We start from the raw sequence: 13537 nt of genomic DNA, 5'->3' as shown, positions 1-13537 counted from the left end.
TCCAGTGTGGCTGCTTACTAGTGAAATTAGTGGTTTGCATCAGCTATTGTAGATTTCAGGGATAATATTTATAATATAAAGAATTTACAATCTGCATTAGGATCCAAAGGAGTTTCTTTGCTTGAAGCTCTTTCTAAATCCCTGAGAGAGCAACAAGCTGTTTGAGGTAAGACTGGTTTGTACCCTAGATTGCTTATCAGAAGGTATTAATAACTTTGTAAGGGTTTCAGGGTGGAGATGAGAATGGTAGCTAACTTGTATTAGCGACTACAAAAGTAAGCACCAGGACAAGTAAGACACTCTGAGTGAGAATTAAAATAAAATGGCCAAACCAGATGGAACCTGTGCAAATGGAAAAATGTAGGGAAAAAAAATCATAGAATATTCAAAGTCTTTCTTAATGTAATCAACAAAAGAGATCATAAATGTTTTGTTCAAGCAAAGGTATGGTCCTTCTTGTTCAGTTTAAGTCTTGGTAATCCATAGGTGACTGAAAAGAGTTTTCCCATCGGTCTCATTTTAACGTAGTAATATTTGTTATGCAGGGGTATCAAATTTCTCATAAGGGTTTCATATATATGGAGATCTCATTACTCATGTGTGATCCTTTGTGCTTCCCATCCTTAGTTTTGCTTCAAGGTAAATGGTATTTTTCAGTATGTTTCTAAATACCATTTTTTTCCCCCTTAGAAATAAACTGATGGATGCTGACTGATTTTGGTGTTGGGTTTTGGTGTTTTTTTTGTGTGTATGTTTGTTGTGAAACGTTGCTTTCCTGTTTAATGAAACCGGCTAATGGAAATGTATTGAAACAAAATGTATTTAGACATTAAAATGTAATGATATGGTATGCTGCATTGTGAATTTCACCCTTGTTATTTTCAGTATATTTGCATGATTCAGATGTTGGTGGAAAAAGTCAGCACAGCCTTGGTGTGTGTTTAAATTAGTTTGGCAGGAAACATGGTTGGAATATTTAAGCACTAAGAAAAATAGCTGAGCAGTCGTGCTCATAATATGTGCTGTGCAATACAATGAAAGGTACTTCTTAGCTAATTGTTATCTGAAACCTGCATTTTTAAAAACAGGCATCAATATAGGGCTCCATTTTTTGATTTTAGCTGCATACAGAATATAATGGGAGCACAGATGATTGTTTACTATGTAATTCTGAGTGCAGATAGCAAATCACTACAGGCAAGAACGGAGGAAGGGCACATTTCTAATTGCCTGCAGAGAAAGGAAAATTCTGTGTCAAAGAGGAAGCAGGGAACTGGCTTATAAATCAGTGTGTTACCTAAACCAAGGGAAAGTAATCTGTCTACATGAGTGACATTTATTTTTACCAGCTTACCTTGATAAATGAAGTAAAATGGCTTTTCTCATCAGTATCCCAACATGCATGTTGAAAGTGGCTATCTGTGGTACTTAAAAATTGGATGTCTTAGAAATGTTATTTGTGTGTGCTCAGGTTTTAGCGTTTGTGTATTTTTAAGATCTATACCTAAGTTTTTTGTTTGTTTTCTTTTTGTTTGTTTTTAATAGGACTTCTTGATGCTGTTTAGTATGTTTGCTGAGAACTGAGATAATTGAATTTATTGTTGTTGCATTAATAGTTTGGAGATAGTGAAGATAATGAAATTTTCTTCTCCTTACTCTGCTGCTTTCAGTTTACTCTCCATTTATTTCAGTTCAAATTATATAGTTTGAATTTTACTATGATAGGTATTCTCTAAGGGCAGTGTTATTGAACACAAATATTGCATCTGAACTCTTGCCACTCAAGAGTATATAAAGACCTAAAAGATGGTGATTTTTTTTTTTTGGTTGGGTGGTTTTTGTTTGTTTTGTTTTTCTGTTTTTTCTTCATCACCTCAAATATAAAGCAGCATTGAATTTGTTGTTACATCTGTTTTCTTGGATCTCACTTGAAACAGCAGAATATTTTGGTCAGTAGTTTCTTCTTGTTCTGTCGGTTGTTAGAAGGCTGTTGCCTAAGCCTCACTAAAACTCTCCATATTTAAACTCTCACAAAGTGTTCTGACTAAACAGTTTTTTGGTATTCTTAGTTTTAGCATCACGTTTCTTCAGTTGGTCAGTATTGCCAATTCTTCAGCAAAACAGAGCAGGGCAGCATCGATGGTTTTGATCAATTTAGTATGCGATCCCAACCAAAGTCTTGCAGGAAAGTGGTGACATACAATAGCTGCAAAAGAACATTACAACAGAGATGATTTGTGTGCTGCCTATTGAAGTTAATTCAAAAAGTACATTTGTGACTGATGTGACTCTTCCTTGTTTCTCCCTAATCAATACATGTTATTGCACATTTAGAATACACTCATTACATTTGTGAGGGAAAAAGATACATGTGTATAGATAAGCTGTATTTACTTTGCCGAGAAGAGAGTGTAGTCATCAGGTTTTCACAATAGTTCTCCATAAACTTTGTTATTCTTTCAACAGAACTCTTGGAAGGATAAGCAATGGAGGACGAGGAAAACCAAGTGCAGCTCCTGAATGAAAAGCAGGTGCCCAACTCTGAAATTGATTATGTGTGGCATGTCACCGATATGAATCGACTGCAGCGTTTCTTGTGTTTCGGTTCAGAAGGTGGTACTTATTCCATCAAGGAGCAGAAGCTGGGCTTTGAAAATGCAGAAGCTTTAATAAGACTGATTGAAGAGGGTAGAGGTTGTGAAGTTGTTCAAGAAATAAAGACGTTTAGTCAAGAAGGCAGAGCTGCAAAACAGGAGCCTCTGCTTTTTGCTCTTGCAGTTTGCTCGCAGTGTTCTGATGCAAAAACAAAACAAGCGGCATTTAAAGCTGTTCCTGAGGTGTGTTGCATACCACCCCATCTCTTTACTTTCATCCAATTTAAAAAAGATCTGAAGGAGGGCATGAAATGTGGCATGTGGGGCCGTGCACTGAGGAAAGCTGTTGCAGATTGGTACAATGGAAAGAATGGCATGGCTGTTGCTTTAGCAGTTACAAAATATAAGCAAAGAAGTGGTTGGTCTCATAAAGATCTTCTGAGGTTGTCCCACCTAAAACCTGCCAGTGAAGGTAATAAATTTTTATTTACCTGAAAATACTGTGCTTTAAACCTTTTATATTTACTGTGGAACTAGTCTGGGAACCCAAGTACCATTGTAGATTAATGATTTCCTAGTGATGGTATATTCTGTAAATTACATCTTAAAAACCTGAGTGGTTGTATCAGAAATTGACCTGTTTATCTTCAGGGTAAACAGTTTGTTCCATCTTTCTCTTCCTTATGCAAACAAAGCATAAAATAATACAGTTCCCTTAATTTGTACCTATTTGCTTGCATATTATGAAACAACACTTTTTCTGTTATATGGGAAAATCTGTTGGTTTCAAATATGTTGGGCTCTGTACTTCTAAGGAGAATAATACAGTAATTAAAACTACTGCTCTAAGTTGTGTGTGGCTGACCTTTTTCATACTGATTGGAAGATCGGAATGAAACTTGTTAACTCATTTGCTTGCTAGAATGCTAAATGCCAGTATAAAGAGGGTAATCCTGCTTGGAATATTTTTTTTTTTTCTTTTCAATAGGAATTGCTATAGTCACTAAATATATTACCAAAGGGTGGAAAGATGTTCAAGAGGCTTACAAAGACAAAGCAGTTTCTGCTGAGACTGAAAAACTCTTGAAGTACCTGGAAGCTGTGGAGAAAGTAAAACGCACAAAAGATGAGTTGGAAGTTACTCATTTAATAGAAGAGTACGGTCTGGTTAGGGAGCATCTCCTGACAAACCATCTGAAATCTAAAGAGGTGGGTAAACTTCATTAGCTTTGAACTCTCTTTAGAGTAACACTTTTCAGAGTCAGATTTCCATTAAAAAGTAGCCTTTGTGTGGCTTTTCCAGTTATTCACCCAGGTAGCTAGTTTAAAATAATTAGGATCTTCATAAAATTTGTACATTCATTTTTAAATACACCTATTTAATGTACTGATGTCAGTTCTTGTAGTTAAGCAGTTTCATCTCTTTCTTTATTTTTTCACCCTCTTCTCTTTCTTGATCATAGGTTTGGAAGGCATTGCTGAAGGAGATGCCCATTTCTGTGTTGTTGAGAAATTTAGGAAAGCTGACAGCAAATTCTGTGCTTGAACCACGAGGTTCAGAAGTGGCAATACTATGTGAAAGACTGAGAAATGAGAAACTACTAAAAAAGGTAAGAACGTTTTCAGAAGCAGTGCTAACTTTTGTGGCTTCTAATCTTTTCCTAAGTTGCATTTCTACAGGCAGCCTCTTTACAAAATAAAAAAAGATGTTCTTTGAAGGAACTGTGTCGCTCTCATGTTTTCAAAATCAGCAGTGCAATACCTGCACCTTTGTTTTAAACAACCTTATCTTTATAATTTATCTTTTTTTTTTGTTTGTTTTGCTTTTTTTTATTTTACAGCACTCCCCCCAAACTTTTCTACAACTTAGGTATATTGGCAGCTAGGATCTTTTCTTAAGTTATCCCTGTGACAAGCGCTTCTGAGCCTTGTAATTAAGAATCAGCAATGCAAGCTTAAAAAGCAAATAGAAGTCACTGCTGTAGGGTTCTAGGAAGTGAATGAAGAAACTAGTGTAACACCAGAGAAGAAAAGGAAGACTGAACAAGGAGACTTTCTCCTTTCAGGTAGCTTTGCTGTCCGTCAAGGAAGTAAGAGGATGAGAGGAAAAAGAAGGCTCCCCACCTACAGAACAAAAACTTCAGGAATTCAATGGGAGTGTTTGGTTTGGGTTGGTTGGTTTGTTTTTCTTTGCAGTAGTTTTACGGCTTTGGGAAGATTAAAATCAGGACACTTAACTTCCTCAAGACCATGGCTGTATTGAGAAACTGCAGTAGGTCCTTCCTGTCTCACCCCAGGGCTCTTCCCTTTCCCTGGCTGCTTCTTTACCTCATGCATACTTAACTGAGGCATTGGAGAAGGGACAGCAAAGGTGATGGATGGCCCAGTACTTTGATGGACGAGAGACAATAGACAGGCATTCAGGTTTGCTGCTCTGTAGTTACTAATGACTCAAACCCCCTTGAGGAAAAAGGTAGCAAAATGTTGACAAATCAGTAAAAGAAAGATGTGGTTTAGAAAACTTAGCATGTGGCAGCCACTGATCTGATTTAGGTAGGGAAATGGAAAAACAAAGAAGAAACTGTTTGCATTGTCATCTTAGAGATAAATGAGTGCTGTGTTCTGCAAATAGTTTCTTTGATCAGTTTCACAGTATTTGATACAAAACGGATTTAAAGTTTGTTTTGTTCCTAGCTCAACTTCTTTCCTCTCATTGGGACAGGAACTTTCTCTTCCTGTAAGCCTGTGATAGAAAACCATCAAGCTGTGAAATTTCACCAGAATTCTAACATTTGGAATTCATAGGAAGATTCTGGAAAAGGGAATGAAGTCCATTCTTTTATTTTCTTTACCTGCAGGGTAGAATACATCCATTCCATATTTTGGTTGCGTTAGAAACCTATAAAGCTGGACATGGAACCAGAGGGAAGCTTTGGTGGCGTCCTGATGAAGACATTTTAGAAGCTTTAGATGCTTCGTTTTACAAAACTTTCGAGGTAATACAGTTCTTCAGTTTGTTATAAAGCTTTTTAAGAAAACTTAAAAATCTTCCAAAAGCTTATAAAATGATCAAGAGAAGTTTGTGTGGGTAATGCTATTGCATATTTATAAAAAAACCTCTCAGGAATTGAGACTATATTAAACAACAAAAAATTAAAACTTTGTGATGTATTCAGCGTTTAGCAATATTCATGTCCTAATATCTGCTTGGAAGAATAAAAGGAAAAAATCCTCTTTTGTAGAGGATTCTAATTCTAGGAAGAAGAACTTAATGTATTATTTTTGTGTACCTATTTTATTTATTTATTCCTTTTTTTTCCCCATTTAGACAGTTGAACCAACAGGAAAACGCTTCTTAGTTGCAGTGGATGTCAGCGCATCAATGACACAAAAGGTTCTGGGCAGCGTGCTCAGTGCTAGCACAGTTGCAGCAGTGATGTGTATGGTGAGGCTTTAAGCTTCTTTTATTTGGAGCTATTTGCATCTTGAGCTGCTTTTCTGATACAAAGGTGCTCTAAAGCTGGTTAGAAACGGGAAGGAAACTTAATATGTAATATTTTGTGGGTACAGAGAATGTGGCCTTGTACCTCACCGGTAGACTGGATGCTTAAAGCTATTGGCAACCAAATTTGAAAAGATCCACTTAAAGAAGTTGGTTTCCAATATACATCAAAGTGATCAAGCCTGAGTTTTGTGGTTTTTTTCCCTTCCCATTTAGCTGAAAACACATGTTAATTTTTTTCAGAAGCATTCATAGAATACAGATGAGATTAAGAAACTTTGGGGTAATTCCTGTGTGCGTTTGAGTTACTGATATGTCCTTTGTGTCATAATCACTTTACCCTCAATTTGGTATTTCACGGCTTCTTGTGTATCTATATTGGAGAAAAGTCAGAGCTTTAGTTTAAAAATACTTAATATTTTATGTCAGAGGGGGAAGAAGAAATACAAGTGTATTATTAGTCACAGTAGTCAGAGCAGTTCTTTAGCTCTGATTTTTGCAATGTTTATTTGTAGTAATATTACTGAGTAGTTAAATTTTAGAATTTAGTGTTAGTATGTATGAGGAGCCATGGCAACTTAAATACAAGAGAGTATGTCATGTTGTGTGTTTGACAGGGAATACCTTGAAAAACAAGGAGTAATGCAACTAATTTATTTTTGTCTTCCTCAGGTTGTGGCACGCACCGAGAAGGATTCCCATATTGTTGCCTTTTCACATGAAATGGTTCCTTGCCCAGTGACAGCTGATATGACATTACCTCAAGTATTAGTGAAAATGTATGAAGTATGTAAACAAATCCAAAAAATAATAAAAATATACTTAGGAAATAGCTGTTGCTACTGTCAGACTTCAGAAGTCTCAGCAGTTCTATTTTCTTTGTAATCACTTCTAGGACTATTTTTAGTCTGTATTGTAAAACACTGGAATTTTTTTTTTTTTTAATCTCCTTTTTATTTAGAAAAGGTCCAGCAAATGTCATTGTTTCAACTGCCAGATATTAAAGCCTCCAGTCTAGAATGGCAGTGTTGTGTTATGTTACAGTGAGCTGGTTGAGAATAATACTAAAAAAGTTGAAACACATTAAAAACAAACAGAAAACCCTGGACTGAACTGAAATAAACTGTTGTTTTAACAAAGAAGCCTCTTTGTATAATATAAGATGAAGCTTAAATAATTTTTTTTCCCCCATAGTTCATTAATTTTTGTATTAATGTGTTCCGTGTACCAGGGGAGGTTTAGATTGGATGTTAGAAGAAACTTCTTCACTGAAAGGGTTCTCAAATACTAGAACAGGCTCCCAAGTGAGGTGGCTGAATCCCTATTCCTGCAGGTGTAGAAAAGACAGAGATGTGGTGCTGAGGTACATGGTTTAGCACCAGGCTTGGCAGAGTTAGGTAATGGCTGGACTTAATGATCCTAGAAGTCTTTTTCAAACTAAATGATTCTATGTACTTTTTCTTCTTTTTTATTTTTCCTTTTAAGATTCCAATGGGTACCACTGATTGTTCCCTTCCTATGATATGGGCTCAGAAAACTCAGACAGCTGCTGATGTCTTCATTGTATTTACTGATAACGAGACTTTTGCTGGAAATACTCAACCTGCAGCAGCTCTCAGAGAGTACAGAGAGGTAAATACAGTTCTGACTATAATTGGTAAATACAACACAAAATAAATATGGTTTAGGGACTGAACTAGGTGTAGCTTTTTTTTCAGAAAATGATTAGATATTGTTAAAACTGTTTTGCAGTTAGGGAGAATTAGTGCACATACTGTACTAATTGTGCATATTTAAACCCACTGAATTGCTAAAAGGACTTGTAATTACCCTACCCTACTCGGTGCATTGCAGTGTCAATAGAAACTTGTTTGGTACTCAGGGAATGTATGAATTTCTGCATTCTACATATAATTATTTGAATACATTTTTTCATAGTTCTTACGAAATGAGATTGAGCTCATAGAATTCAGTTTAACCTTGATGTCTGCAATAGATACCACAAGGTTTAAATGAAATAGTGAAGATAAGCCTGCAGGGGAGGTGTCAAAAGTGTGAGGTGATGATAGCTTGTGGAGAAAGCTCATTGTGTTTCCAAGGGGCTACTCTAAGCAGTGCAGCTTCATAATTTTAACATAGAAGTAAAAAGTACTAAGCCGAACTTGTTTCCAAGATTGTTGCTGTTAGAAACTCTTCATTTTAATCAGCAAATGATCTTTTATGCTGGAAAGGAACTATTTTTAAACTACAAATACGTATTTTCTGGCAAGCATGTATGGATGGACATTGATCTTCATATTAGTGTCCACCCAGATTAGTTAAAATCTTCAGCTTGCCCACTGCAGAGATGAAGTCCCTTTAAACAAAGAGACAAAGTCTTTAAACAAAGAATTCCTGTACTCTGGCTTTCATGCTACTTGCTGTGCCTTACTTTACAGATTACTAATCTGTAAATTCAGATCATTTAGCAGGGTTGTCCAGGTTACAGTTGGTGTATTTGTTCCACCAATATTCTGAAATCCTTGTCTTAGACAAAAACACATTTGATTTGATAATTATTGTTGAAAGTTTTCTCTCATAATGAACTGCAGACCAGCAAATGCAATGTTTGCATTTGAAATGCTCTATAAATCTTAGTATTGTTGGAAAACTGTGCTCGTATCCCTCACTGTTATCTGCATTAATTGAAATACTTCTGCTGCAGCTTAAGTACAAAGTTTGTAGGCTGTCTATTGCAATTGCTATTCAGACAGTGATTTGTGTAAGCAAGATAGCAAGATTCTGCCTTCTGGCAAGTTGAAGTTACTGTATCTGTGTGTTCTGGTTTAATTTTTTTCATGTCTTTCCTCTAGAAAATGGGTATCCCTGCTAAACTGATCGTTTGTGGAATGACTTCAAATGGTTTTACGATCGCAGATCCGGATGACAGAGGCATGTTGGATATATGTGGCTTTGATGCAGGAGCTTTGGATGTTATTCGAAACTTCGCTTTGGATTTGATTTAATTTCCTAGGCATCTGCTCTTCCCAGTGGGTCCATTGCTGGTGACAGACTTCACCCTGGGAACTCCCAGCCAAATGTACTTTATTAGAATATGGCACATTATATACATATCAGAATGTTTCATTTTTGTGAAGGGAAAACAAGAAAAGCAGATGAGACGTCTCTTTTCTCTTTTTTCCTGTTGCACAGAAGTTAAAATAACAGTGGGAAGTTTGCTAAAAGTAGCTACAGGGTTACACAACATACAATTTCATTTGTAGTAGACTATAAATACTGAGAGATTTTTAATTCTCCCCCCACCCTTCTCTGTTGCTGTGGAATGCTTGTTTGCAAGAAGAAATTTATAAATGACTCTTAGGATGGGGCAAGAAAAAAAGAGTGAGTTTAGTATTTTTAGTACTGTAAGTTTAACAGCAACTTTGAAAGATTTTTCTTTGGGCTTTTTATTTTACTTTTTTTTTTTTAATCTTTGTATTTTACAAACATTACTAAGGCTCAACAGTTTCTATTGTTACACTTAAAATCTACAAAAGAAGTATTTTCTGGCACATACGAGACCATGTGACTGTGATGCAGTATAAAAAGACAGCAAAATAGTGACATTTTATACTGATAAAACTGAAAGTAGAAGTGCTCATGATAATCTTTCTCCTATCTAGATTATCATCAGGCTTTCCAGGAGTAAGGTGTAATTCTCTTCAGATAAACTGGGAGGCAGTTTCTGTACAATGCAGTTTCAGAAGAACTATTTCAGAATTAATCTGCTTTACGGGAAGTTCTAAAAACTGCTAGAAAAAGATCTTGGGAATGGCTGGGAAGCCACATTCAGTCCAGGTTATAACTTCAAGAAGCATCTGCACACTTTCAGTAAGAAACTTTGACAGGTACATGTGTCTTGGCCTGCTCTTGAATGCTGAGTGCTAACAACTAGAAACAAAAAGCTGCGTTTTCTTCAAAAGAATGTATTCAGTGATACAGAAACAATCTTCCTAACAGGAGAGTGTTTCACTTTTAAAATATTTTTGTAGATTAACATTACTTCTGGTTTCATAAATTAATTCAAGCTAACATTTTTTTCAAAACTACCTCCAGTTTATAGGGACCAATTCTTAAAAACCTTTATGACATGTACAGTATCCTCCTTCATGTTCTCCAAATCTTGTTTGGGATGTGATTGAAACTGGATGATTTTTTTCCCCCCCTCTAATTTCTACTTTTTCTCTAGTCTGATCGTATGACTGAGTTAACAAGGAGAAAACAAGGGAGGATAATCACTTTGGAACAGGAGTCGATAGAAATTCTTGTGTGTATGTATTTAATTCTGTGTGTTTTTATGTATGCTTGTACAGGGGGAAGTTTAAAGATCTCTGTAGTAGATCAGTCTTAGAAAATGAGAGGGCTTTTTTAGTGATGCTTTTACAACTTCCCTGTAGACATGTGTGTCAGCCTCTTTTTATGCTAATTCTGGCTGTCTTAAACAGTGAATTTGATGTTAATGTGAAAATAATTGGTTTATAAAAATAACCCACTTGTAGTAAACGACATGCAAGTCCTTATTTTTCTGCTTAAATGCCAAGCTTTTAAATGTAAAATTCAAGCTCATATTATACTTTTGATACCTGTAACACTTTTCATTATGCCTCGTACATACGGAGTATAAATTCAAAGCTTGCGTTCTGTAGGATGGATACCTCTTTTGGTGCTAAAATGTTACATTTTACTGAAGGTATTCTGCTACATACTTATACTCTACCTTAAGTAAATCAAAACAGTGAGGGATGCTGTTTCTGTTGTTTAAACCATGGCTCAAAGAACTGATGGTAGGAACGTTACCTTTCAGTGGACATTAATGCAGTTATGTCTGAATTATCACTGCTCTGATAGAATTCTTGAAGAATGCAGGGCTGCCATCAGCTTGTCAAGTGACATCTAGGAAAAACAAGTGTTCCTACAAAAACTTAGCACTTTGAGTTTGAAAATTGCCCATTTCTTGTGAAAGATTTCTTACCACTGTTAGTATTCTTTCTAAATAAGTACCATGAACATGGGGAGTATAACTCATTTGCTAAATACATGTTAATAATTATTTTGATTAAATGCACTGATGTTTTGGGGTTGTTTTGGTAGTAATGTGTTTTAAATTACACAATAGTCAAAGATCTGATGAGGTGTTTCCTTTTAAGCTAGAGATACTGAAAATAACTGATAGATAAGTACCTTTTGCAAGTACCTCTACTTTGGAGTAGTATTTGTGAAATAATAGGAAGTAGGTATTTCAAGAACCTGTGTGCAGTTAACTGCATAAATTTACTCTAAGTAAAAGGTTAGACTAGTTACTAATGGATCAAGGGTTATAGTAGTGTTGCATCTTTGAAAGCAGTCCAGTTTAAAATACAGTTCCTTGAACTAGAGTGTGAATGAAGATGAACTTTCCAGTAGAACTTAGAAAAGTGTAACCCTGTATCTGTTGACACTGGATAGCTATACATCATGTTAAAGACAGTCATCCATGCTGGAGTACGTAATATGCTCCCAAATATTTCCTGTCTCTCTAGGTACTAAAAAATCTTGTTAGAATACTCTTAAGTGTTTTGGTTATCCAGTGTAAAACTAGCACCAATGAGATCATATGGTCATCTGCTTCTCCTTTTAAGGTTTTTTGAAGAGAGGGGAAACTATAGTTAATACCGATAGCTGAGACTTTGTAGTGTGGTGACCTTTTTCTACTGTTTTATCTGCTTTTGTTACTACCTTACAGTAAGGGGCTGAATTTTAGAGGACAGCATGATTCATTTGCCATAAATGGCATAGACATGTAATGAGGCAATAATTACTGTAATGTTTAAGTAAGTGAGCTGAGACAGAGTTGCTAAGCTTAAGCATTAATTCAACATCCAGTAAAACCCTACCCTTTAACCAAAGAGGAGGCACTGACTCTTTGAAGTTAATAGTGTTGTTTGCATTGGAGGAACACTTTGGCTAACAAAACAAAAATGGGGCTGCGATTGTGCACTGAAGTTTGCCAGTAAAAATTCAACAGGGGCAAGTTCATTTTATTCAAAACATTAAATGAATAAAAAGAAATCTAAATGCAGAGTGCAAGTGTAGACTGGGTGAATGCAGGTTTCCTGCTATCTAGCAGATAGCTAGGCTTTCAGTTTGACTGCCATTTCACTGTGACCCTCTTAACTAGTCTTAGTATTAGACTGTTATGTCTAAGACTGTAATGTTCAGGCACTTTACCTTTAAGAAAGAAAAGGATCCAGTGGTTAGAAGCACAGCAGAGGTAAAACATTCTTCTGTAATGAAAGGCTGTTAACAAATGATCATCAAATGTCAGGTTTTGTCTTGGAAGGGATACAATCAAGAAGGTGGAGAGGACAGAGAAGGCACATACAATGCATACCTTTGCCTTGTGTGATAAATTGAATAAAGACAGGAATAATTTTGGCAAGAAATAGAATTTTGTGTCAGGAATCTTAGACCTGTAGTGAGCAGGGGAAGCGTTTGGGATGCTTGTAGAATTAGAGTGCAAACAAAACAGGGGTATTTACCTGCAATTCTGTGTTTAAAAAAAGAGAAGTCTAAAAGCAGGTGTAGCTCTGAAGTCAGCAGGGCCAGTCTAAGTGCCCGCTATGTAAGGGCCACTAATAACTGTCCCTAAAATATCTTGCTGCTGAAAACAGCTGCTGAACCTGGTTGTTAAGCATAAATCATTGGGAGGTTGTGTTCTTTTTCGTTATTGTTGCTTAATTTGGGCTCATAAATGGGTAGGGCTTCAAAAGGCTATTGAATGAAGTATATATTCTTGCCTTAAAAAAGATACCAGCAGTTTTGGAAGGGTATTTTAATAGTGGCTCTGTCTGCAAAAAACACGAGGAAAATATTTTTCTCCATTGCAAAATGCTGTGCTGCTTAATCACATACATAACTCACAGCCACTGTACCAGAAGCATTCATAATGGTTCTGTATTGTTTTGCCCTTCCTTCTCTCTGTTAGTTGTGGCTTTATTTTCCTTTCCCATTTCTTTGTCACCTCAGGCCTATACTTACTTGAATCTCTTCACATACAAGCTCTCATCCAGTCCTTTTTTTGCCCCTGTTGTTCTGCCTTTTGGCTGTCATTGAAGTGTGCTGGCTGAGCTAAATAACTTACACCAGAGCTGATGTCACAGCATTTATCATAAACAGGATACATATTTTTCTTTCTTTTGATTACATAAATCTCTTACAGATTTAATTTGCTCTTTCTGGCAGATTTTTGGTAAAACTTTGTGTAAAGATCAGTGACAAGAGTATACTCTGGTTATTTTCAACATCTGCCTGTGAATGGCTTTATTTTTATAAAGTAACAGCTTAAAATTGGCTTTTCAAAGTAAAACTTTTTTCCCCCCTAGAATTAGTTCAGTCGGTTGGAGCTTTCTACTCTGGGAAGTAT

At 36.1% G+C, this 13537-nt stretch overlaps 1 protein-coding gene across 2 annotated transcripts; it reads left to right on the top strand.

Moving 5' to 3' along the window:
* The first annotated feature begins 2468 nt into the window (after positions 1 to 2468).
* Positions 2469 to 13101, top strand: RO60 (Ro60, Y RNA binding protein). 2 transcript variants are annotated; one of them, XM_009908478.2, is made up of 8 exons: positions 2469 to 3066; positions 3583 to 3803; positions 4058 to 4204; positions 5453 to 5590; positions 5923 to 6039; positions 6769 to 6882; positions 7582 to 7728; positions 8949 to 13101. In XM_009908478.2, the coding sequence occupies exons 1-8, from the start codon at positions 2487 to 2489 to the stop codon at positions 9099 to 9101; spliced, it is 1617 nt and encodes a 538-aa protein (XP_009906780.2). In that variant the 5' UTR covers positions 2469 to 2486; the 3' UTR covers positions 9102 to 13101. The 2 variants fall into 2 exon arrangements, with proteins under 2 accessions (XP_009906780.2, XP_054020969.1); XM_054164994.1 differs by lacking the exon at positions 8949 to 13101 and having other exon boundaries at positions 2470 to 3066; positions 6769 to 6875; positions 7582 to 7722.
* Positions 13102 to 13537: the final 436 nt, after the last annotated feature.

The sequence above is a fragment of the Dryobates pubescens genome, chromosome 11 (assembly GCF_014839835.1).
Source record: "Dryobates pubescens isolate bDryPub1 chromosome 11, bDryPub1.pri, whole genome shotgun sequence".
Taxonomy (NCBI): domain Eukaryota; kingdom Metazoa; phylum Chordata; class Aves; order Piciformes; family Picidae; genus Dryobates; species Dryobates pubescens.
The sequence above is the reverse complement of the archived record's forward strand: the minus strand, read 5'-3'. Positions and strand labels throughout refer to the sequence as shown.